The 25,621-nt window shown below is 36.3% G+C and overlaps 1 protein-coding gene across 1 annotated transcript in view; it reads right to left on the minus strand.

Annotated features, from left to right (window-relative positions):
* THSD7B (thrombospondin type 1 domain containing 7B) overlaps positions 1-25,621 on the minus strand; it is a 569,933-nt gene that overhangs the window by 217,776 nt on the left and 326,536 nt on the right. The window contains exons 12-13 of the mRNA XM_037734459.1: positions 23,830-24,024; positions 17,483-17,746 (exon numbers count right to left, since the gene is read on the minus strand). Of these exons, the coding sequence (XP_037590387.1) occupies positions 17,483-17,746; positions 23,830-24,024 (459 nt within the window). The remainder of the gene's footprint in view (positions 1-17,482; positions 17,747-23,829; positions 24,025-25,621) is intronic.

Genomic DNA, 25,621 nt, shown 5'->3' on the forward strand with positions numbered 1-25,621 from the left:
TAAATTTATTTATTTAAAATTAATTTTGTTTTTTAAAAAATTTAAGTAGCCATAAATCTTGTAATTATACTAATAAAAGTGTCAAGAGATGGTGGATAATCCTAATTCACACAAAGAGAGGGCCTTTGAGAGCAGAAAAAAAAAGCATCAAAAGCAACCAAACTATCCCTCCGAAGAAAAAGCAAAAAGCAACAGAAAAAGGGGGTTTGTTCTTTTTCTAAAATTGTTGTAACAAATTAGCTGAAACTTGGTAGCTTAAAACAAGAAAAAATTATTTTCCCATTGCTCTCTCATATAGTTAATTCATTGTGGAACACTCTAGAAGCCTGATGTTATGGTATCAGCAGGGCTGTGCTCCTTCTAAAGTTTATAAAAGAAAATCCTTGCCCTTTCCAGTTTCTGGTGGCTCCTGGTGTTCCCATGTTGTGGCAGTATTCTTCTAATTTCTGCCTTCATCTTCTCGTGGTTGTTTCCCTTTTGTTTCTCTATCTCAAATCTCTTTCTCTTTTCTCTTGCAAGGACGCTAATCATTTGTTTTTCAGCCTACCCTAAACTTAAGGTGATCTCATCTCAAGTTCCTTAACTTAATTACATCTGCAAAGAGTATTTGCAAGTAAGTACATAGGCACAGGTATTAGGGAATAGAACTTCAGCATATCTTTTGTGGGGACAAAATTCAACCTACTTAAGAGAGGAGTGAAGGTTATAATAAAGAAGAGAATGTAACACATGGACAAGAGTGCAGCCTTAGACACCAAGCTGTCCTTGTCATATCCCACTTCAACATGAGCTCCCTAAATCCTCTAAGCTTCAATGATATCAACCATCACAGGGATCATTGCAAGTCAACTCCAGCCTCCGCCTCTTTTTGTAAATACAGTTTTGTTGGGACAGAGGCATACCCATTTGCTTCCACATTGCCTATGGCTGCTTTCACACTGCAACAGCAGAGGTGACTAGTAACAGAGACAGTAAAGCTGATACAGTTGAAAATACATACTATCTAGACCTTTATGGAAAATGCTATAAAATGGGGTTAATAGCAGTACCCACTGCATAAGATTATTATGAGGATCAAATGAGAACATTAAACAGTATTGATCACACAGTGAGCACTCAGTAGGTGATAATTTGCTGTTTCTATTAGAAAGGCATAGAGTCATGGTGGATAACAGCATGGGCTTAGAAATTATTAAGACCTAAGTTCAAAATCAACCAGGACACTTACTACTTGTGGTGTTACTTTGTGCCTGTCATTGAACCTCTCCAATCTTCAGTTTTTTATCTGTAAAGTGGAGGTAATTGTTACATCTGCTTCGAATTGCTCTGTAGATCAGAAGGTATGGAACAGGAGGTTAGCCATTTCTGCTACTAGTATTATTCTCTAACAAAGAGAATATAACCTCTTCAGTGTATGAGATGGGAGTGGGAGTTGGGAAGACAGTTTTATTTTGAGAAATCCCATATTTCAAAGGATCAAATGTCTCAAGTCTTTCCCAAAATGATGTTTTTCCTCAAAGTCAAAACATCTGCAGCATGCAGAAAAGGGTAGAGAACTCATGTGAATTTTTATCTATTTCTTGGTCAAACAAATAGAGGAGGTAAAGATTAACATTTGGTATACAGCAATCCATAGTTCCCTACTAATTAAAGCAGAATTATTTAAACTATTGAACATAGAGCCTGAAGGCTGGCATTGATGGGAATGAAATTATAAAACCTTAAATAAAAGCAGTTACATTAAAATCTTTATCATGTTATCCACCCTGACCAATTAGGTTCCTCTTCCTATGTTCCTTCCCTTGCTCCTATATTAAGGTCTGAGCTCTTTGAAATGACTCACAGGGACTTCTGTAATCTGTTGCTTTCATGTCTCTTCTTGCTTTAAAGGTGCATGAAATTCTGTAACTTCACAATGCTCAACAGCTGGTAATAACTTTGTCAAGTGAAGATATGATTCAGGATGTGTTGAAGACAGCTTCCTTTGTTTTGCCTCCTGTTCTTCACAATCATCTTAGCTTTATAGGAATTTCTCTACAATCATCATCCCCTTAGACATGAACTTGGATCAGTGAGGACACAGGCAAGACCACCTCCTTATGCTAACTGTTTAGACAATGACAGTAATGCATGAGTGGAGTGGGAGACAATGTGATTAGTAAGGATTTTCAATTGATAAGATTTCATAAGCTGCCAAATCAGAGCTCATGCTGCTGAGGCTATGGCTATGTATATTTGAAGTATAGCTCTGATCCAGGAAAGTGCTGGATTATATCATCTGGGGTTAGAATGTACTTTGCATTCATCTTTCTAGTATCTCAAAAGATGATTCAGGGGAAAAAAAGATGAGATAAAATCTTCAAGTGTTACTCAAGAAAAGTGAGATATTGCAGAACCACCTATGGTATTTTAGTGCACAAATTTTTGTTTTGCTGCTATTGGAAATAATTAGGTAAAACTAACCTATACCTAGGTGTATGCAAAATTAAGTGATACAATACACAAGCCACTCAGGTAGAAATTTGGCTTTGGCTTTGATTTCACATCTGAAATTCAAAATCTGGGGGCTTGTCAACAGTACAATTCTAAATGTAGAGATATGAGAAATGGGAAGCAAACAGAGAAAAGAGCTGGAGAAAGAAAACATTTTCGCCATTCAAAGGCTACCAACTAAATTATGCTATTTTGGTATAATTTTCTTTTCTTCTTATTGTTCTTATTTTTATGGTTTGTTTGTAAATTATATTTATACTATTTTACTGGCCATCTGGTGATCATACTGCAGCACAAGAGGCTGTTATAAGACTGTTCATGACAGTATCAGTGGAATGGCCAAAAACTGAATGAAGGCTCACTAATTTATCACTAATAGGAAATAAATGTAAAATGCTAAATAGATGCAAAAGATAGAATACCATGCACTGCTCCCCAAATAATAAACTAACCTACATGCAGCAGCAGGAATAGAGGCAGTTAATATACAGAATATTAATATACACTCTGGAACCAAATTGTGTATATGATAAAACAGGCACTGATATTCTTAGTTGTGTGTTCTTGTGAAAATTCTTTAACCCATCTGTTCCTTGATTTCCTTATCTGTAACGCATGAATAAAAATAACATCTGATACTATTGATATAATAAAAAATTAGTTAATAAAGAGAGCACTTAGAGAAAGACATAGCATATTTTAAGTGCTCAATAAATGTTACTTAACATTATCTATTGGAAATAAACAAGATGATTATGTATATCATAAATATAAATTAAAACACAAGCTAAATAATTATATATATTTATTTATATGTATACATCACGAATATGTATACATTACGAATATGTATACATTAATATAAACAGACGGAGGGTGGATTGGAAGGTTATAAATTAAATATGAGGGAAGCTAATAGGATTGGAGATACAGACTGAAAGGGGAAATTATGAAACAGAATTAAAAATAATAGGAGGATGTGCTTGGACTGGAGATGAGAGCATGCAGTAACTCTGATTCTCTCAGGGAATTTTAAATGTGACATGCAGTGGTAGAAGCATGGAAGGAGCTGGAAAGTTAGGCGGAATCAGGAGACCCAAAGACACAGAGTCACCTGAACAACAAAATCCTGCCGTGAGGAGCCATGCAGAGGGCAGAACCAGGAGCTACTGTGCAATTCCTCCCGAGACAGAGGAGCTCCTCTCGGCTTCCTTAGCTCCCTGTGTAGCTAGCCCTGGGCCTCCATACCTGAAATTACCTCGATGTTTTCTCATTGTTTGAAATTAAAAACAAACTAATAGTATATCAGTTTGATTAGGCATTCCACAGAGAACATTGCCCATGAGCCATTGCTCATTAGTTCAACTTGAGGTGTACAAATATAAGGACACAAAAAACTATTATAATGATCTTCAAGATAACTTTGTTAAAGTTATCTGGTTAAACTTTGTTAAAGTTATCTTGAATCACTTTATGCCCTGCAGCAGACATTGGGTAGGGCTGGAATGGAGAAAACAGTATTTTTAAGATCTTTGTGCATAATGATTCATCATTGCCCTACCTGGGAGTACATCAAGAATCTGAAAAGATTTAAAATATTTTAACTGCTTCCAAAAGGAAGCTATATCAAGACTGAGTTGTGTGAGTCTGAGGTTTTAGTCTGGTAAACAGATGTTATGAAATAACATAAGCAAAATCCTGGGCAGGGTGCCTAACACATGGCATACCCTAAAAACGTTTGTGTCTTTCCCCAAACCTTCCTCAGCCATGGCTCCAATAACCCAAAAAGGATGCCAAAATTTATCAAGTTAATTAACTGTGACTTAAATGGAATGATATTAGTGGAAAGGAATATAACTAATTCAAAATCTGGAATGCAGCTGCTGGGACATTATAGTCTTAGATATGAGGGAAAGGGACTAGAGTGAATACAGATGGTATTAATATATTTTTTCCTAGAGGAAGGTTTTAAAAAAGAAAAAGGAAGATGTACATAAAAAGTAAAGTATTTTCAATGTATATCACACTGAAGGTTATAGTAAGTTTTTTAGGTGATGAACTATAATGGGCTTCTTGGCAAACAATTAAGGACACCTTAATGGAAAAAAAAAAAATGTTTGCAGCTGACAAAATTAAGGCTTTAAGGCAACTTCGAGGAAGAAGGAGAACAAATGAACAGGTAAAAGTACAAAACTGAGAGCAAGACTTGAATCAGGAGTAGAGGAGACATAAGTCATCATAAGGAGAAAATAACCATAGAAATTGAGGAACTATCAGCGTAGCCACCAGTATCTGTAAATCAACACACAAAATATGGAAAATAAACACAGTAAAGCAAAGGTTCAGTGTGGGAAAGCTATTCTGCAGTTACATCGCCACACTGTCATGCCTGAGTACGGAACAGCATCACTACCTGAAAGGAGCTATGAGCCCATAAAAGACCCATTCTTTGTGGAAGTTGTGTAACTCAGCCTCAGTTTCAAGCCACTGAAACATTACCATTGCCCAGGAGGTGTAGGCCTAACCAGAGGGCACAGAGCTATACAGCATTAACACAAACCTGTGGTAGTGCCTGATTCTGACAAAAATTTATGAACATACTGTTAAAAGAGCTTGTGAGTATTTCAAGGAGGAAGAAACGGGCATCAGGTGTCCAGATGGGCTCTGTTAGGTCATCTCAGAGAGAAGTATCTAATCTCTTTTTTGATGGGTTTACTAGACTTGTAGAGAAGAAAGGAGGCGGTATATGCAGAAAGAAATTTGACAAAAACTCTCCTGATACCCTCATAAACAAATACAAAGAGCGAGATGGATTTTTGTGGCTACTCGAATGATGGTGATTAATGTGGCAGTGCCACCCTAAGAGATGTCTCCGTGCAACAAATGCTGAGGGGGATGCTTGGTCTTATTTTGTCCAACATTTTGATTAACAACTTGGATAAAGACACAGATGGCATGCTTATCAAATTTTGGGATGATATGAAGCTGAGAGTTATGGCTAATATATGAGATGTCAGAATCAAGATTTAGAGCCCTTAACAAGCTGGAATAATGAGCTGCAACTAAGAATATAAAAAGGAATACAGGTAAAAGCACGGTTCTGCCTTATGGTACCCAAAGGGCAACCGAACAGATATACACAGAATGGGGGTTACAAAACTTTATAGCAGTTCTTAAAAAAACAGACTTCAAGAGTTTTTTTTTTTAACTGCACACTGAAAATGCATCAATAGTTATACAAAGTATGCATTTTATTTATTTTAATGTAAATGTCATCTACTGAGGAGCATTTGAAGTGGTTTATAAAACATGCAAAAAAGCAGTATTGAAATGGCCTAAAGAAATTAGAAAAATAGGTGGGCATAGTGGCTCATGCCTGTAATCCCAGTATTTTCACAGGCCAAGGCACACAGATCACTTGAGGTCAGAAGTTTGAGACCTGCATGGCCAACATGAGGAAACCCCATCTCTACAAAAAATACAAAAATTAGCCAGAGGTGGCTCATGCCTGTAACCCAAGTAGCTCCAGAGGCTGAGGCAGGAGAATCGGTTGAACACAGGAGGCAGAGATCGCCCCACTGTACTCCAGCCTGGGCAACAAAGCAAGACTCTGTCTCAAAAAAAGTAGAAAAATACAATGCAATATTGCAAATATTATATTCCCACTGGCTCAGCACACACTTTTGAGCAACTTTTCTGTCCAAAAGAGTGTTCTTTGCCGATTATACACTTACTCATCCTTCACTTTTTAGGTCACATTTTCTTCCCTAGAGTGGTCTTCCCTTATTCCCCAACTTCAATCATGTCCCCATCTCATTGTTATCTTATAGAACCCTACTCCTTTTTGCGCTTAGGGCTATTTGAAATTATATATTCTGTGTATATACTTTCTTAATATCTTCCTCAACTACTAAACTGTACAGAGATCACATCTGTCTTCTTTAATACTATTTACTATATAACCAAGGCATAGCAGAGGTTTTAGTACCTGGTCGGTATTAAATGAATATGTCTTATGTTAATAAGTAAATGAGCCAAGAATTAGAGGCTAACAATCTAGAAAGAGAGAAAGACACGCAAAGAGATATAAAGTCTAATACAAATAATATGCTACATTGATGCGTGACTAAATTTCTGTGAGTACAGAAACAGACTGGTGAAATTGAGGAAAAGGCTTCTTGAAGTAACTGATTTGAGTTAGGGCTTAAAACTGAGTAGAAGTTCATGTTAAAAAGAAAAAAAAAACACCAAACTGAGGAAGGAACACAGGCAAAGAAATGGAGTCATGGAAGGATGGAAGGTGCTTGAGGAATGGTGAGAGGAAGTCCATATGCTACATGAAATGTGTGGTTGAAAATGACATTGGAACACTATGTTCCCTTTACTGTCATTTCAGTGTTTAGTGGCCAAATGGAAACATTCTAGGAAAACATGAGCACAGGAACAAAAGGGGCTAGAAACAGTCATATGAGTCAGAAATTTTTTTTTTTTGGATATTTAGCCCATAGAATAAAACATTTATAAATGGAGTGGAGGAAGCATTATATATTTTTTCAAATTTGTGAAATCCTCATACGCCAACATCTTTTTTTAATTAAATGAAATTAATTTGAACCAGTGAGTGGAAGGAGCTACATTTAGACTTTAGACATAAACATCTTTCCAATTTTTAGTAGTTCAGCTGAATTTTGCAGTGGTAATAGGCTCTTAGTGAGGAGGTTTCAGCAGATTCTTCTATAACCATCTCAAATAAAAATATTTCTTAGAGTTTTTCTGAAGTTATCTCTTCCCACTGTCAACATCATTCTTATCACCTATAAGCTATTCAAAAATCCCTATCCATCCCAAATCTGAAATTACAGAATTTTCTTTCTCCTGACTTCAATAAAATATTTCCAGTTGTGTTTTCTTCTTACCACTCTAATGAAGACTAAGCTCTGATTTTTTTCTTATCTTGCCCAAATTCCTATGTATGGATTTGGGGATGTCATACCCTACATACCATAAAATCTCATCACATAGGTTTTATTTAATCCTAAATTTTGTGACTTACTTTCCAACCTGCCTCTGGCATAACATTACAAGACAAGGAAGAAAATAAAAATATTTTATCCAAAAGCATGTTTCTCTGCCACATCTTGAAATGGCCCAGCAAAGTCATCCTTTGTGGGAAAAATCTGCATCTATAAAGAATCTCTATTAACATAGCTAGAGCTTTTTCTTCCAGACCCTCCCAATCGTAAACAGAGTAACTAAGATCTGAATAGGAAACATTTGCCATCTGTCATCTTTAAGGGCAGCCACTCTAGACTTCAAAAGAACTTTGGCTTCCACAGTCTTTTATCTTAACCTAAACATTCGCTTTCTGTCAATTCCAGGTCTTTAGACAAACTCAACCAATTGTCAACCAGAAAATGTTTAAATTCACCTATTGTCTGCAACTGAAATGGAATGATATTAGTGGAAAGGAATTAACCCGTCTCTACAAAAAATACAAAAATTAGCCAGGGGTGCTACATGCCTGTTATCCAAGCTACTCCGGAGGCTGAAGCAGGAGAATCGGCTGAACCCAGGAGGCAGAAATTGTAGTGAGCCGAGGTCATGCCACTGTACTCCAGCCTGGGAGACAAAGCAAGATTCTGTCCCCTGCGTGTCCCCCACCCCACCACGCACACTTTGAGTTATCTCACCTTTCTAGATCAAACCAATGTATTTCTTAAATATATTTGATTGATGTCTCACATCTCTCTAAAATGCATAAAACCAAGCTGCGCCCCGACCACCTTGGGCACATGTTCTCAGAACCTCCTTAGGGCTGTGTCACGGGCCATGATCACTCATACTTGGCTCAGAATAAATCTCGTCAAATATTTTATAGAGTTTGGCTTTTTTTGTTGTCACTAAAAACTGTTCTGCTCAGTCCTCCAACCATCCAAAACTGAGTTATTTTCCTCTCGCCTGCTCAATATTTACCCGTGTTAATGTCATCAACCATCCCTAGCTCACTTTTCTACCTTGTTCCGGATTCCCCCATGTTTCTGCAGCTCCAGTCAGTGTCTTCCCTCCCCATCCCTACGGTTGCTCCCTTGTCTTACACTTTCCAGGACCACTGTCACTCTCTTCTGGCTGGTTTATCTACCTTTGATTGTATTCTAATCTAGCCTCCACCTTGAAGTCAGAATTACCTTTCTGAAATAAATATGGAATATCATCGCAATCCTGGCTAATGCCCCAACTTTCTAAAGCAGCAATGTCTTGGCAGTTGGGGATTTGAAGAATCACTGGGAGAGAGAAAGGTAAGTTAGGGTCAGGGGCCCTGAGTTTCTTCCACCCTCAGGCAGGAGATTTTACCCATCAGGCAGCCCTTGGGCAATTCCTCTTCTGTTGGGTGTGCTAGAGAAACTTGTTGGGTAAATGTGTTTTTACTTCACCAGAGTAAAAACTGAAGAATTAATGGCCTAAAGCTGAGTTTTGCAGCCATCTGAGGCTATTTCTCAGAGCACAGTCCATTTCAAAATTTAATATATGAAATGTCATGTCTCAGTTCATATAGTTTATATCCTATAAGCATTAGGAGGTTATACTTAGTTTATGTTGATATGTACTTAAGTAACTTTTAAAAATTAAAATAAATTACTGAGTAATTTGTAAACAACAAAAATTTATTTCTCATTGTTCTGGGGACTGGGAAGTCCAAGATCAATGTGCTGCAAACTCGGTATTTGATGAGGGCCTTTTCTTCATACTGTAACATCTAGCTTTGTCTTTAGAAAAAAAAATGACAAACAGGCTCCCTCAAGCCTGTTTATGAGGGCATTACTTCCATTCATGAAGGTGGAGTCCTCATAACTTAATCACCTCCTAAAAGTCCCACTCTTGTACTATTATATTGGGGATTAAGTTTCAATATATAAATTGTGGACAGACATACACATTCAGACCACAGCAGTAAATTAGCCTGTTCTGGAAGTTTCATGTAAATAAAACCATACACTACTTAGTCTTTTGTGACTGGTTTCTTTTGTTTAATAAAGTCAGTATTCACCTGTGTTGTAGCAGGTATTAATTAGTACATCACTCTTTTAATCGCCAAATAATATTGCTTTATGGAGGAACTATACATTTTATTTATCCATTTGTTAGCTAATAAAAATTAGGTTGTTTTCACTCTCTAGCTATAAAGAATAGGACTACTAAATATTTGTGTACAAATTTTCTTTTGGATATATTGTTCATCTCTGTTGGGTCATATGGTAATTCTATGTTTACCTTTGTGGGGAACTGATGATTTTCCAAATCAGCTGAATCATTTTGTATTCCCACCAGCAATGTATGAGAGTTCCAAATTCTTCATATCCTCACCAACACCTGTTTTTGTCTTTTTGTTTATAGCCATTCTAGTGGGTATGAATTAGTATCTCGTTGGGCTTTGTAGTTCCTTAATGACATGATGTTGAGCATCTTTTCATGTGTTTGCTGGCCATTTTTGCATTGTCTGAAGAAATGACTGCTTAAATCCTTGGATCACATATCAAGAATAAAAAGGCAAATACTTTTTATTTGTTGTCTTGTAAGAATTCTTTATGTATTCTGCATACAAGTCTCCTATCAGATATATGATGTGCAAATAATTCTCCCATCCTGTATGTTGTCTTTATACATTTTTTTTTCAGTTTTATTCAGATTGTGTGCCTTAAGATCCTCCCCAGAGAGGGTCCTGCCCTATATCCTGTGGAAGGAATGCTGACTTCATGAAATTTCCATAAAAACTCAAGAGGACCATGTTCAGGGAGCTTCTAGATAGCTGAACACATGTAAATTTCTGGAGGGCGGTGCACTCAAAGAGGGCATGGAAGTTCTGTCCCTCTACCCCCATGCCCCTCTTGTCTTTTCATCTGTATCCTTTATAATAAGCCAGTAAATGTAAGTAAGTATTTCCCTTAGTTCTGTGAACTGCTCCAGGAAATTAATCAAACCTAAAGAGGAAGTCACGGGAACCCCAACTTGAAGGCAGTTGGTCAAAATTTTCAGAGGTCCAGAGCTGCAATGTCTGGAGGTATGGGAGGCAGTTTTGGGGTCCTAGCTGCCAACCTGTGGTATCTACTATTGTCTCCATATAGACAGTATTAGAATGGAGGACAAGCAACTGGTATCTGCTGCTGGGTGTGTGGTGAAAAACTCCCATACATTTGATCACAGAGTGTGTTTCTGTGTTGATGATTGGTGTTGTGGTGCTGTGTGGGGAGAGGAAAAACACAGTCAGAGTGTTTTTCTCTACACAGAAAGGTTACCCTAAATTATCCACATAGGTCAGGTAGTTGTAAGTGTTTTTATAAGGAGTCAAAAGGAGACTTGCTACAGAAGAACCCAACGTAATACTGAAGCCAGATCCTACGTCTGGATTTAAAGACACAGGAAGAGGCCATGAGCCAAGGAATATAAGGAATGCAACTCTACTAACAGGAAAAGAACAGAAAAAGCTTTCTTCCAAAGCCTTTGGAGTGAGCATGGCCCTGACTACACCTTGATTTTGACCTAGTGAAACAGATTTTGAACTTCTTACTTACCTTCAGAACTGTGTGAGAATAACTGTGCATTGTAAATTTTACACCACCAAGTTTGTAGTTTTGATAAAGTAGTCATAGGGAACAAATTCACATATGTAAATTAAAATTAATTATTCATAAGCATAATTTACAATCTGTGTTTTGTGAGTCATTATTGAGTATGTGTGACGTGCTGACACTTTGTCAGCTGTTTGTGATGATAGAGTAATGAAGTGTTCATGGTCCCTCTCTCGGGGGCATGCAGCCCTCCGTGGCAGGATGGTCTAGCAATAAGATAGGTAAAAGCGGAGAAGCATAGGACTGAGAACATATATCTTGCTAAGAAACATTAAGCAGACAAGCTCAGCTCCTAGTGGATTCTAGGAGTTGGGGAGTAGGGAAAGGGCTACCTGGCAAGACTGCCTGTGGTTTTTCAAAAAGGGTGATATTTCTAATATAAGCTCAGAAAGGTTATTAGGAGTCAACTAGAGAATTAGGTTGCAAATTAAATTAAATTAAAGTCAAAGCAGGAGGAAAGTAGATAGGTACAGAAGGCAAAAGACCTCTGCCAGCAAATGGCATATATTGAGATATTCTAGAACCCAGGACTGCTGGAGTTCAGAGTAGGGTAGATAAAGGCTGAGGCTTCAGGGATTAAATAAGGTTAAAATCAAAGGCACAGTAGATATCTTACCCCAGTAAAAATGGCTTTTTATCAAACAGACATGGAATAACAGATGTTGGTGAGGATACTGAGAAAGGGAAACCCTCATACACTGTTAGTAAATTTGCATAATCACTATGAATAGCAGTATGGAAGTTCCTCAAAAAACTAAATAGAACTACCGTATTATCCAGCAATTCCAGTACTGGATATATATCCAAGAGGCATAAAGTTAATACAGCAAAGAGATATCTATACATCCACTACTTACAATAGCCAAAATATGAAATCAACCTAAGTGTTCATCAATGTATAAAGAAAATAATACTGACAGAAGGCAGACAAATCTTAGGTAGACAGGGACAGGTCCCCAGTGAAACCTGACCTTCAAGCTGAAGACAGTCCCAGGTAAATCCTTGAACCAGATTGAAAACCTCTCTGCTTGTTTGGTGTACTTTCCTCTGAGTGATTCCTACCCTTCACCTTTTTTATATATAGCTACCTTTTCCTAATTGGTTTCTACACTGCTGTGCCCCTTTGAGCGGTGCCTTTGTTTTAGCCTCTTTTTGCATACTCTAACCAATCAGCACTCTCCCCATTCTCAGCACATAAAAGCCCTGAGCCCAGCCACACTGAGGGAGAGATGACCTGACTTTAAGCTGCAAATGCTAAATTATATCTGGATGGTATATTAATGAAAATAATTGCCTATTAAATCAATTATAATTCATCTGGAATCAGCAAACAGATTACATTTTTATATTATAATTTGATGAATTAAAGTTTATTCACATTTGTATCACTGGACCACTTGAAAAACTGTTCCTTCTGCATTATTCCACTGTTTCAAAAACATTGCTTATTCACTAGTAGCAAGGCAATTTCATTTCCTCTATTCCCAAATTGTACAGCAGGGGCAAAATAGGACAGTTTTCTGTGCTCCTTGTCCCTGAATTACACAGGTGGCTTCTCTATGGATCTGCTTTTGTTATACATAGCTGTTCTACCCAAAGGTCTGTTAACACATGTGCATACATGCACACCTGCACACACATTTTGAAACTTGTATATGAGCATACCTGTGTTGACTCTTGTCTAACCTAGCCTTTCCATTCATTCAGCCAACATATGCTGAGAGCCTGTGTGGGACCAGAGCCTGTGATAGATATTAGGGATAGAGAAATGAATGTAATTTAGTCATGAATTTCAACTAACTTTCAAGTTAGTAAGATAAATAGAGATTTACATGGATTTTTTTTTAAAAAATAAAGTTAAATGTAGTCCTAAAAAGAATCACAAGACTGGAAGAAGGAGAAAGACTTCCTGCAATGGATAGCACCTGATCTTAACCTGGAGAATGAGGAGTCCCATGAAAGGAAGAAAAAAAAAAAAAAAAGGGCATGCCAAGTGGAGAACATCCTCATGGAAGCCCTTGACGGTCTGGTTGTGGAGCTGCTATATAGAAAAGGGGCCAAAAAAGGCTGCAAGCAGACCCATGGCTTGGCCACATTTTTGTGTCAGTGTGATGGCTGATGGTTCCTGGTATGACAGATATCAGGTGGATATGTCAGGACAGAATAGCATAATATCACCAGGTACAGAAGATAGCAAAAGGAAAAGAAAAGATGAGATACACTTTGGAGACAAAATTACTAGGACCTGATGATTCAGTCATGTTTTCAAAAATACATTTTGAATGTCTATGAAATTTCTGACACTATTGTAGGTGCTGTGGATACAGCAATTGAAAATAAATGAAAGACATTTTTTAAAAGTTTCCGCTCTCCTGGAACTTTACTATCTACTGCAGGGAGAGACAATAAGCACTCATTTCTGAAAAGTAAATATATAATGTGTTAGTTGGTGATTAAGTGCTATAAAAAACCATATAAAGACTGGCAAGGGAAATGGGAAGTGATGAGGTGGGTCAATTATTGAGGAATTGGAAAGACTTGATATGAGGAGATACTCAGTAGAGACCTGAATAGAAGGAGAGATGAAGGCAGGGCCAGGGAGAGGTAAAATTCAGTGTATTAGCATGCTGAAGTACTTTTCTGTCCTGTTCTTTGAGGAAAAAAATAAATAAAACCAAACACTGGGATAAGAAACATGGTTGGAAGTGACTCACCTCAAGAATCTTAATTTTGTCATGGAATTTCTTTTTCTTTTCTTCCTTTTTTTTTTTTTTTTTTTTTTTTTTTTTTTTTTTCTTTTTTTTTTTTTTTTTTTTTTTTTGAGACACAGTCTCACTCTGTTGCCCAGCCAGAGTGCAGTGGCACGATCTCAGCTCACTGGAATCTCCGCCTCCTGGGTTCAAGCAATTCTCTGCTGCAGCCTTCCAAGTAGCTGAGATTACTGGCACCCGCCACCACACTTGGCTAATTTTTATATTTTTCCTAGATATGGGGTTTCACCATCTTGGCCAGGCTGGTCTTGAACTCCTGACCTTGTGATCCACCCACTTCGGCCTCCCAAAGTGTTGGTATTACAGGCGTGAGCCACTGTGCCTGGCCAGTCATGGAATATTTTGTTGCCCAGTTTTAGTAGTCCCATCATTAGGCCTGTTATTATTACACAGGTGGAGAAAAACTCCATTTTAAAGTTAAAAAAGTAAATAAATTGCAATTTTAATATTTGTCCTCACTGTGATATTCCTAAAGCCAAGTAGAATTGGCTGTGATTATCTGTGGTTTCAATTACCCACGGAATCCATTAGCATGGATAACTCAAATTTTATAGAGTTGTGCTTCCACAGTTACATGTATACAATAGGGGCCATATAGAACACATTATGCTTAAAGAGGAATAATCATCCTCATGAAGAAGTCTTCCTGATGTCATCATGGGTAATCCTGCTCATGTCTAAAATATAAATAAGAGATGAAGTCCAAGCAAAGATTTAAAAGGGAAAGCATTTGCCATTCTTATCAGGAGATCCAGATTTACGTCATTATCCTGTGCCTTAGTTTGACTGTAATAAAAATGTAACTTCTTTTTTTTTTTTGATATGGTCTTGCTCTGTCACCCAGGGTAGAGTGCAGTGGCACAGTCTCGGCTCACTGCAACCTCCGCCTCCTGGATTCAAATGATTCTCCTGCCTCAGCCTCCCAAGTAGCTGGGATTACAGGTACCCACCACCACACCTGGTTAATTTTTGTATTTTTAGTAGAGATGGGGTTTTGCCATGTTCAGGCTGGTCTTGAGCTCCTAGCCTCAAGTAATCCACCTGCCTTGGCCTCTCAAAGTGCTAGGATTACAGGCATAAGCCACCACACCTAGCCTGTAATATAATTCTTAATAGTGAGTTAATTCATATACATATATATGTATACTTAGAGGCAAGGTCTCATTCTTTCACACAGGCTGGAGTGCAGTGGCACAATCATGGCTCACTGAATGCTTGACCTTCCACAGACTCAAGTGATTTTGCCACCTCAGTCCCCCAAATTGTTGGGATCACAGATGCATGCCCCCATGCCCAGCTTATTTTTTATTTTTTCTAGAGGCAAGGCCTCCCTATGTTGACCAGGCTTGTCTCAAACTCTTGGGCTCAAGTGATCCTCCCACCTATGTCTCTCAAAGTTCTGAGATAACAGGCATGAGCCGTAGTGTTCAACTCCAAATCATGGAGATATATATATTAAAACTTACAACTTTATTAGTGACCATTAAAAGATTTTTTCCCTTTGATGTGTCATATCCCTAAAGGTGACACAATAAGGTATTTTCAATTGTTATTTAAAAAAAAGTCTTGAAAAGATATACTGTGAAAGTAGCTTAATACAAGTACTTTAAAAGTTATGAGGCTATAGTAAATCTTGATTAAAGCACAATTTTTATTTGGTGAATATCTTTTAGATTCCCTAATAAGCTTTTGCTATGGCATTGAAAATTGGTTGAATTACAAACATCTTCTCTTCTTTCAATATGTTTTCATTTCTAACCTGAAATAATTGTTTTCTAAATTAAAAAACCCTTCACAACTTCATGCAAAATTAGAAATAAATGATAGACAACATACAGAAAAGATGACTTGCATTTGGAATAATCTTTTCAATTCTATCTATAAATTATATCTTAAAATTACTTATGTATTTCTTTACTGCCACCAGCCTAGTCTAACCTACCATCATGTTTTTCTTTGATTAACTACAGGAGTTTCCCAAAAGCTTCCTTCCTCGTTTTAAGTCACTCTGTAGATAGTAGTAAAAAGCGAACTTTCAAATCCCTAAATTGGATAACATTACCCACCCCACCTCCAAGCCGATGACTACAGTTAAATTATATCCATATTCCTTGGCTTGTCCGACAAGATTCCTCATACTTCTTCAACTTCACTTCATACAGCTCTCACACAAAAACAGAGGGTTTTATCTCTTTTTGTTCAAAACATCTTTCCTAGCTTTTACCTTCTGGACACTCCACTAACTAAAACAACCTTGATATGTGCTCTGCACATCTGCCTCCTTCCTACCCTCACATCTTACATTTATGTCACTTCAGTGAAAATTTCCCTAAAGTCAATCAAAAGATTTTCTATTCAGCATCCTCAGAGATAATCCAAACTTGAAATTCTTTTTATGTATTTATTTTATTTATATCCCCCACTGGACAGTAAACTCCACAATTTCCTGACTTCCCCTTAACTGTGCACTCAAATTATAGACATCCAGGTACACAGTAGATGTTCGATAAAAGTGTTTTGTTCAAATGAATAAATAAACCAATGTGCACATACAAGCCAAAAAGCAAAGATTCGAGTCACCTTAAAATGGGTCCATTATTTGCTTGTGATGTATTCGATGTTTCTGAAAGTCAAATCACTTAAAAAATTAATGTAGCCTAACCTAGGAAGCCTATATAAAGCAATGAGAATATTAATTTAAAAGTCATTACATCTCATTGTATAATGATACGGGTATATTTTAAGTAAAGATCCAGTACGCTGGCAATAAGGAAGAACTATCATTTATGTAGTTTGTACATTATAATTGAATTCGATTTTCTGGTATTACTGAGAATCCTTACTACTACACAAAACCTTGATGACTAAGACCATAATCTACCCATTTGTTTCTAGACTTATCTGTTTTAAAAAGTAGTAAAAAAAGGAAAAAACAGAGCAGGAAATTCAGAAGATCCATTGTAATGATTGGTTTCAGCCTTTTTCACCAACTTTCACCCCAGCTGTATTTAACCTCCATTCCTTTTGCCATACACCCAGATCTTTCAAATTCTCCCAACTAAGGTTCAAAAACAGTCTTCTCCCAGATTAACATCTCAGAAAACTCTCTGAGATTGCCTTTTTTTCCCCTACAATTTTATTTTATTTACTTGGGTATACTTACACTTGTAAAACTTTTAAAATCAACTTTTTCATTGATTTTTTTTTTCAGCTACACTAGGAGATCCTCTGATGGCTTCTATGTATGTGGTTAGAGCACCAAAAAACAGCATGGAATATATTTGTTTGTACTTGGCTTTGGCTTTCTCAGTGAAGTGGAGCAGCAGTGCTTACCGCCAGTAAACGAGTGGCTAATAAACAAAGGTGAAATAGTGAATGAAGTGAATCAGGGATCCAGCACCATCACATTCCAGATAATCATTGAGATGTAGATGTATGCATTTCATCTGTCCATATTTTATGAGACAGTATGTTATTGACAAAAGAGAACTAAAACAATTATTATAGAGCAAAGCTATTAATTCTAGGCCTGAGACAAACCTCCGGGGCTGTGTGTGAGTGTTCTCATCTGTTACTCCTCATCCATCTCCTTACCAGAGCTGCTGCAGAAGGAGGGGTCAACAGGTCTTCCATTTTTATCAGAGCAGGCTACTGCTCGAAAGCGCATGCCTTCTCCACATTCTTTGCTGTCTCCTTGCACCCGCAGTCCTCGCTGAGGCTCTCTTCTGCCTTCCGGAAGAATGCAATCTGACCAGTTTCCATAAGGTTTGGATATAAAGTCATCACAAGGACACAGTTCTGTCTCTACTAGAGGGTAAATGTCAGCATCCTGGCATTTCTCCTTCTTTCTGCTTTTCCCTGTTCCAACAAGAGACATTGAGATAGTAAATATCTATTAGCTGTTTTGTTAAAAGTCACTCACACTTTTGCATTTGCAAACTTTTAGAGTACTAAACCTTAAATAAAGCCTTCATTTTCTTCACTCTTTTGCACTGAAAGTAAATCCTGAGACAATGGAAACAACTCTCAGAACAACTGTGAAATTCAAGTTAATTTGAATGAGGTAGAAAATGGTTTAATGTTTGAGAGTAGCATAAAATATTTAGAAGATACTTGCTACAGCTAGAGAATTCCAGTTAATGTATTCACTATTATTTTCTCTATAGTTTGCTGGAAAAAACAGATTGATTACCCTGTCTCCATTCTCCTTCACTAATGATTGCCAGGTCACCAACCAAAGAGTCTAAGTAGTTAACTCCCTCTCTTCTTAGCAGAGATCTCTTGGGGTGTGATGGACAAAGTTAAACTCATCTTAGTCTCTGCCATTAGGCAGCTCTCAAACATTTACACAAACAATCAATTGAAATAAATGATCAAGTCATTGAATAATTTAATTTGCGAAAAAGCTCTTTCATTTTGAGAGATTATTCCAACTTAAGTATTCTAGAATATGACTTTATCTTACCAATTCACTTTGATGGACCTGTTAGCTCTGGTCCCAGCTCTGAGTAAGACAATGCAGTGTCATTTCCCACAGCTGTAAGTGCTTGGTCATCATGTTTAATGGATTCTAAATCAGACTGTAACTTGATTCAACTGTGCTGTTAACACAATTCCTCTAGATTACTAAAAATTGTCCTAGATCTAATAATTTCACCTTTTGTTTTCTCATTAGTGAGTCATTATCTAGAGTCATGACTGATTGTAAAATATATAGGCAGCTTTATTGGTCTATTTACTGTGTTAATGGCTGTTTTGAAAATGCCTGATACAACCTGATGCATAGGCTCCTTTCTCATTGCCACATGGTTTGCATTACATACAATTTTAGTTGTTAACTGGATGATTGGCTCTATGATCTTCCATGATGCTTATCTCTGCAATAAATAAGAATCCCTAGGCTGGGTGCGGTGGTTCACACCTGTAATCCCAGCAGTTTGGTAGGTCAAGGAGGGTGGATTACTTGATTTTCTGTCTAATAAATGGAATATTTTTTGCATCTATAACAATTGCTTTAATTACTAAAGATCAATCCCTAGCACAATTCTAAAGACTTTTTCTTCATTAAGTCAGGATGCATACTAGTTATCTAGTTATCATAAATATCTATATATTATATCTCATATAATATATACAAAACCTGGACAGATTTTCTGTCTAATGAATTGAATATTTTTTGCATCTGTAACAATTGCTTTAATTACTATTCAGTCTAAAACCTGTGATGATACAGCTTGAGGTCAGGAGTTCAAGACAAGCCTAGCCAACATGATGAAACCCCATCTCTACTAAAAATACAACAATTAATCAGGTGTGGTGGCATGTACCTGTAATCCCAGCTACTCAGGAGCCTGAGGCAGGAGAATTGGTTGAATCTGGGAGGCAGAGGTTGCAGTGAGCCAAGATTGTGCCACTACACTGCAGCCTGGGTAACAGAACGAGACTGTGTCTCAAAAAAGAAAGAAAAAAATAATTTCTTCAGGACCTGAACTTGATCTGGTAGTAGCTTCAGCTATACTTCTGGTAGAAGTTATTCACTTGCCTCTACCATTAGGACACTTGGAATAAGTTTGAGAAGCACAGCCTCGATCACAGCCATGAAAATTTACTGTTTGAGAGATATATCAATGAGTAGTGTGTGTCTCCTTCTTATTAACATTTAGCAAGTTCAAGACCCCCCGTTTCGAACTTTCATAAAATATTGTCGAATTTTTCAGTCTCCATCTCTTCAGTTTCATTTCTCTTCTAATCCCACTTAACCCTGGATTCTGTCTACTTATTTCTGGAAACCACTGTTATCAAGTGAAAAACAACAACGATAACAAAAAAACAAAAAACAAAAAAACAACAACAACAAAAAACAAAACAAGGAACAAAGCCAAAGCCCTGGAATACCGTGTATTACTTGCCTTTCAGATCTAATGACTCAGTGATAGTTGGGAGTGTTGACTACACCTTCATTCTTGAAATATTCTTTCCAAGTTCCATCATAGCATACCCTTTTGTTCCTCACCTTCACCCCATGCCCCCACCTCTCTCTTGCCATATATTATTTATTTTTACTTGGTGAACTATTTTTATTCTCTACCTCTTTTAAACTGATGGGGTTCTCCAAGGCACCATCTTAGGTTCTCCCCTCTTCTGATCCTACAACTTATTTGAAGAGTTTAAATTACCATCCATATTGCTTTAATTTTAAATTATTATCTTCATCCAAGATTTCTTGCTCAAGATTCTGATCCATAGACTGAAAATCTACACCCAAAGAACCAATCACACCCATCGTCTTTTACATCACAATCTTTCTTTCTCCTGCATTTCTCAATTCTACCAATATCACCAAGTTAAAGTTGGAATATCCTGAATTATTCTGTTGAACCCCCTACATCAGATTAATGGCAAAATTATATCACTTCAAATGCTTAAAGATTTGTTGCAACAGTCCATTTCTTTCCATTCCAATGTATGCTACCCATATTTAGCCCCACCTCCAAATCTCCAGTTGAAATTACAGCAGATTCCTCCACGATCTTGTTGCCGTCATACTTCACTCCCTTCAATCTGTTCACCACCCTGAAGTCAGAGCCAGCTTTTAAAGTACAAATCTGATCAAATCACCTGTCTACTGAAAACTCTGCTGTGGCTCATCATAGCACTTAATGAAGTCCAGACTTCTCCCCTAGGGTCATCAAGGACCTATATGATTCGTATCCATTTGTATCTGCCTCTGGCCTACATTGCACCCCTCTGTCTCTAGCATGTTACAATAGTCAGTCATACTGAGCCACTTCCGGTTTCTAGAAATTACTCATTTTGCTTCTAGCCTTTTTATGTTTACTCCAGAAACTTCCACAATTTCCACCCTCCTCCCTTGGGCTAGCTAATGCCTGCTTCTCCTTCAAATCAAAACTAACGTGATTCTCCCTCCAGAAAACCATCCTTGAACATGCAGGAATGGTTAGAGAGATGCCATGTTGCTGGCTTTGAAGATGGAGGGAGGGGAACATGAGCCAGGGACAGGGGCAGCCTCTACAAGCTTGAAAATGAAAGGAAACAATTTTTCTCTGAAGCCGCGAGAAAGAAATGCAGCCCAACTGACATCTTGTCTTTCGATCTGTGAAACCTGTGTCACACTACAGACCTGCAAAATAATAAATCTGTGCTGCTTTAAGCCAGCAATGTTGTAGTAATTTGTTACAACAATAGCATTTGTTTGAATATAGCAACCAATACAACAGCTACTATAGCAGAAACTATACTGTAATTACCTCTAGTAAAAATCTCACTGTATCTCCAATTAGACTGCAAGCTCTGTTAAGTTAGGATGGGTCATGTCTATTGATTCCCTTGTGGTATTACCAAGGACTAACACACATACATGGTAAACAAAAAATATTAATTGAATAGTTGAGAAAAGGAAGTTGTAAAAAAAAGAAAAGAAAAAAGAGAAGGAGGAAGAGAAAAAAAGAGAAAGAGAGGAAGGAGGAGAAAAAAGAAAAAAATGTTCATTTACAAGGTGACTAGAAATTACTAGCAGAACAAATATTCTCTACAAATATATGTTGCCTCTATGTTTATGATATCCTTCTTAATTATATAACATCACTGATGAAGGATTTGAGTAAGTTAGTTAATTCAGAAGTGGTTGTCACAATAAGAAGCAAATTATCAGTGGTCCTTTACTTTGATTACATTCTAATCAAAATTAGCATTAACCATTGGATTCAGAACAAGTTAGTACTAAAAATCAATCCCTAGTACAATTCTAAGGACTTTTTCTTCCTTAAGTCAGAATGTGTATCAGTTATCTAGTTATCATAAATAAATATCTATGTATTATATCTCATATAATATATAAAAAGATCTGGACAGATTTTCTGTGTAATAAATGGAATATTTTTGGCATCTATAACAATTGCTTTAATTACTATTCAGTCTAAAACCTGTGATGATATAGTTTGGCTACAACACCTAGAATACTCAGTGAATAAAGCCTCTTATCACAAATGGACAAAAGAAAGTTAAACATCCGATATGGCCCCATATTCAATGAAGTGTCTTGTATTTATATGTTTCTGTGTGTGTGTTTGCATTAAAGAGAGAAAGAGTCACATGGCTTTAGACTTTGAGTCCAAGGCTTTCAGCATCATTCATGTTAGAGATTGTTTATTACACTTACTACCAAATTACCTAGAGATAACAAAATAGAATCATTAGTTTCATGACAATAAAAATAAGTATTGAAAAGTGGAAGTATTTCAATTCACTAGTGGGATTTTTTTTCAACAGTGATATTAAATGATTCATTTTACTGTTTTTGTAAAAAAGAACTCATGCATTTCATGATATGGCTAACTTGTTTTGGTGCTACTTAGACATAAAGACACACAAAGTTCAGTTAGCCACCTGAAAGCATAACAGTTAATAATTTAGAAAAGAAATTTCAAACAGTATTTTAGTATGAGTAATTTTTAGGTTAGAGTTTACAGAAAAAAATGTACAACGATTATTCAATATTTATATAAAAGGAACATTTTAAATAAAAGTCAAATTAATTAGAGTTTTAACAATTCATAACATAAATGGTAGTGGTTTTAAAATCAATAAATATCCTAGGATTTTCAATATTTTCAATTTTCTTTATGTAGGTATAAAAGATCATCAACAAACTTTTAAGAAAAAAGAAAGAAACTGACAACCAATTAAAAACTTCCTTTCCCTCTGAAGGAAATTCTCTCTCATCTCAAGTATATAAAGAGTTGCTGGAGTAATGGCTTCTGATGCTTTATGTTTGTACAAGCAAACAGAATTTCATTAATTGGCCCTGAACTTCAGATATTCCTGTCACGTACATTCCGTCTCATTGTGTTGTTTTTCTACGAGAAATTTGTTTTATCTTAGAAATAAGCAATGTTGCATAAAATTATATGTGCACAAATTTTTGTGGAAGATAGGGCACGAAATACAGCACATCTTGTTTTGTGTTTCTATTTATGGTTATGTGTTTCATCTACACTTATAAATGACTCCCAGTTTGTGTGCAGAAATCCTGTTAAAGGCTCTAGTTGATTACTGAAGCCCATAGTAGGGATTTAAATTCAAAATGTGATCAGAAAAGCAATGCATTCAGACAAAAGGGTCTTGAAACCAACAGAACTAGCACTTAAACTGTTCAGGAGAACAAATGGTCATCTGTGCTTAATTCTTCAATGTCAACACCAATTTTATTATCTCAATGATTATTCTGGTATTTTTCCTTTGGTTCTTCATTTTCTGCATATACAAATACACAAGCAGTTAAGAGAATTTGTGGCGTGTTTTTCTAGGGAAGTAGTAAAATACACTATTACATCAATGATTTGCATACTGCAGGCAAAAATTGTTCCAGGAATTCAATTAAACAATTAGTTGCTTTAATTTCCATTAAATTTTACAGCTGAAAACAGAACTCATAATTAATAATATACCACAAAAGCATAATTAGTATATGTAATTTGATTTTTGCCTACACTACTAAAATTTTAAAATGTCAAATTGCTTATAATGGCAAAAGACATTTGATAATCTGCTTTTGATAATCTTTCCAAATCAGTGATTGCCTTCAAGCTCACTGAGATCCTGGCATGATAGCACACAACAAACTTTGCCACGAACTACTCAAAAGAAGATGATGAATATAATGCCTTTTATGACTGCAAAGATAATAAAACTATATAGAGAGGAACTTGATAGCTATAAAATATTTCACATCTTTCATTTATTTCACAAACATTAATTGAGTACATGTTATGTACAAGGCATTGTTCTGTGTTTGAGAATATGTATCCAGGAATGGAGGGGGAGAGACCTGATACAAATTCCTGTCCTTTGGACCTCACATTCTACACAAAAGATCCAGAGATCAGCTTGCCAGGTGCTACAGAGTAAAATATGCACTGTACCTGTGAGCTGTCGCCGCCTACTTTTTGTGGCTTCACAGTTCATGGAGCAGGGCGTAAACTTGGACCAAGCAGTGAAGGTGCAGTCTTCTCTACACAGGACCGTGCATTCTTGCACAAGGGGAGGCATGCCATTTGTCCGCTGGAGGCATTCCATCATTTCTGCTGACTGGTTGTCATCAGAGATGCATGAGACAGCTGAAAAAAAGCATAGATTCTTTTGTTATTATTTTGATTAAATCAGTCAGCTGCTGGTTCTTTGACAAGACAGCAGAATCCCTCAATGTTTAAAAATTTGGGTTTCCATAAATGGTACAAATGGTGTTCAACATAGCTAACCTTATTTCTCCCTGGAAATTAAATTTTTATTGTTGCCATTGGAGGTATTTGAGGATTTAATTGGTTTCATTATTAATCCAAACCCTGCATTGACAGCAACCAAAATAACATCTAGTAATTTATTGTACTTCCTGCTCCTCAGCATCGGATCTCTAGAGATGACATAAAACTAAAAAAGGGATTCTATAAGAGTAAGATGAGAACACAAAAAGGAGAAAACCACTTTTAAAAAATCATATGGACTCCTCCTGGATATGATTTTTTTTCCTGTTTAGATGACACTTATAAAAGTAGATCTATTTTCACTTCACAGTCAGTATTTTAAAAGGAATTTCTGTTGTCTGTAAATAAACATTTTTCTCCTTATTAATCATTATGGATCAGTTTAAATTTTTAATTCTTTTTCAAGCACAAGCATAACCTATTCAGATCATTTCCATTGCAAATATCTTTTATTTTTAAAATTTTATTTTTCCATAAGTTATTGGGATACAGGTGGTATTTGGTTACATGAGCAAGTTCTTTTGTGGAGATTTGTAAGAACCTGGTACAAGCATTACCTGAGAAGTATACACTGCACCATATTTGTTGTCTTTTATCCCTCACCACCCCTCATTGTTCCCACCAAGTCGCCGAAGTCCATTGTAACCTTCTTATGCCTTTGTGTCCTCATAGCTTAGCTCCTACATATTAGTGAAAACATACGATGTTTGATTTTCCATTCTGGACTTACTTCACTTAGAATAATAAAATAATAGTCTCTAATTTCATCCAGATCTCTGCAAATGCTGTCAATTCATTCCTTTTTACAGCTGAGTAGCATTCAGTATATATATAGAGAGAGAGAGTGTGTGGGTGTGTGTGTGTATACACCAGTATATATATATATACAAGTATAAATATACAAGTATATATATATATATATATATACTTGTACATATATATATATACTTGTATATATATATACATGTGTATATATATATATACGTGTATATATATATACTTGTATATATATATACTTGTGTATATATATATATACTTATATATACAAGTATATATATACAATATACTTGTATATATATACTTACATATGTATATATATACATATACTTATATATATACGAGTATATATATATACTCGTATATATATATGTATATATATGTGTGTGTATATATATATATACACCAGTATATATGTATATATATACTTATATATATCTATACTTATATATATACATGCATATTTATATATATAAATATATATGTGTGTGTGTGTGTGTGTGTGTGTGTGTGTGTATGTATATATATACACATATCAGAGTTTCTTTATCCACTCGTTGATTGATGGATATTTGGGTTGGTTCTACAATTCTGCCATTGTGAATTGTGCTGTTATAAACTTGTGTGTGCAAGTATCTTTTTCGTATAATGGCTTATTTTCCTCTGGGTAGACACC

Source organism: Cebus imitator, unplaced genomic scaffold (genome assembly GCF_001604975.1).
Source record: "Cebus imitator isolate Cc_AM_T3 unplaced genomic scaffold, Cebus_imitator-1.0 Scaffold620, whole genome shotgun sequence".
NCBI lineage: Eukaryota > Metazoa > Chordata > Mammalia > Primates > Cebidae > Cebus > Cebus imitator.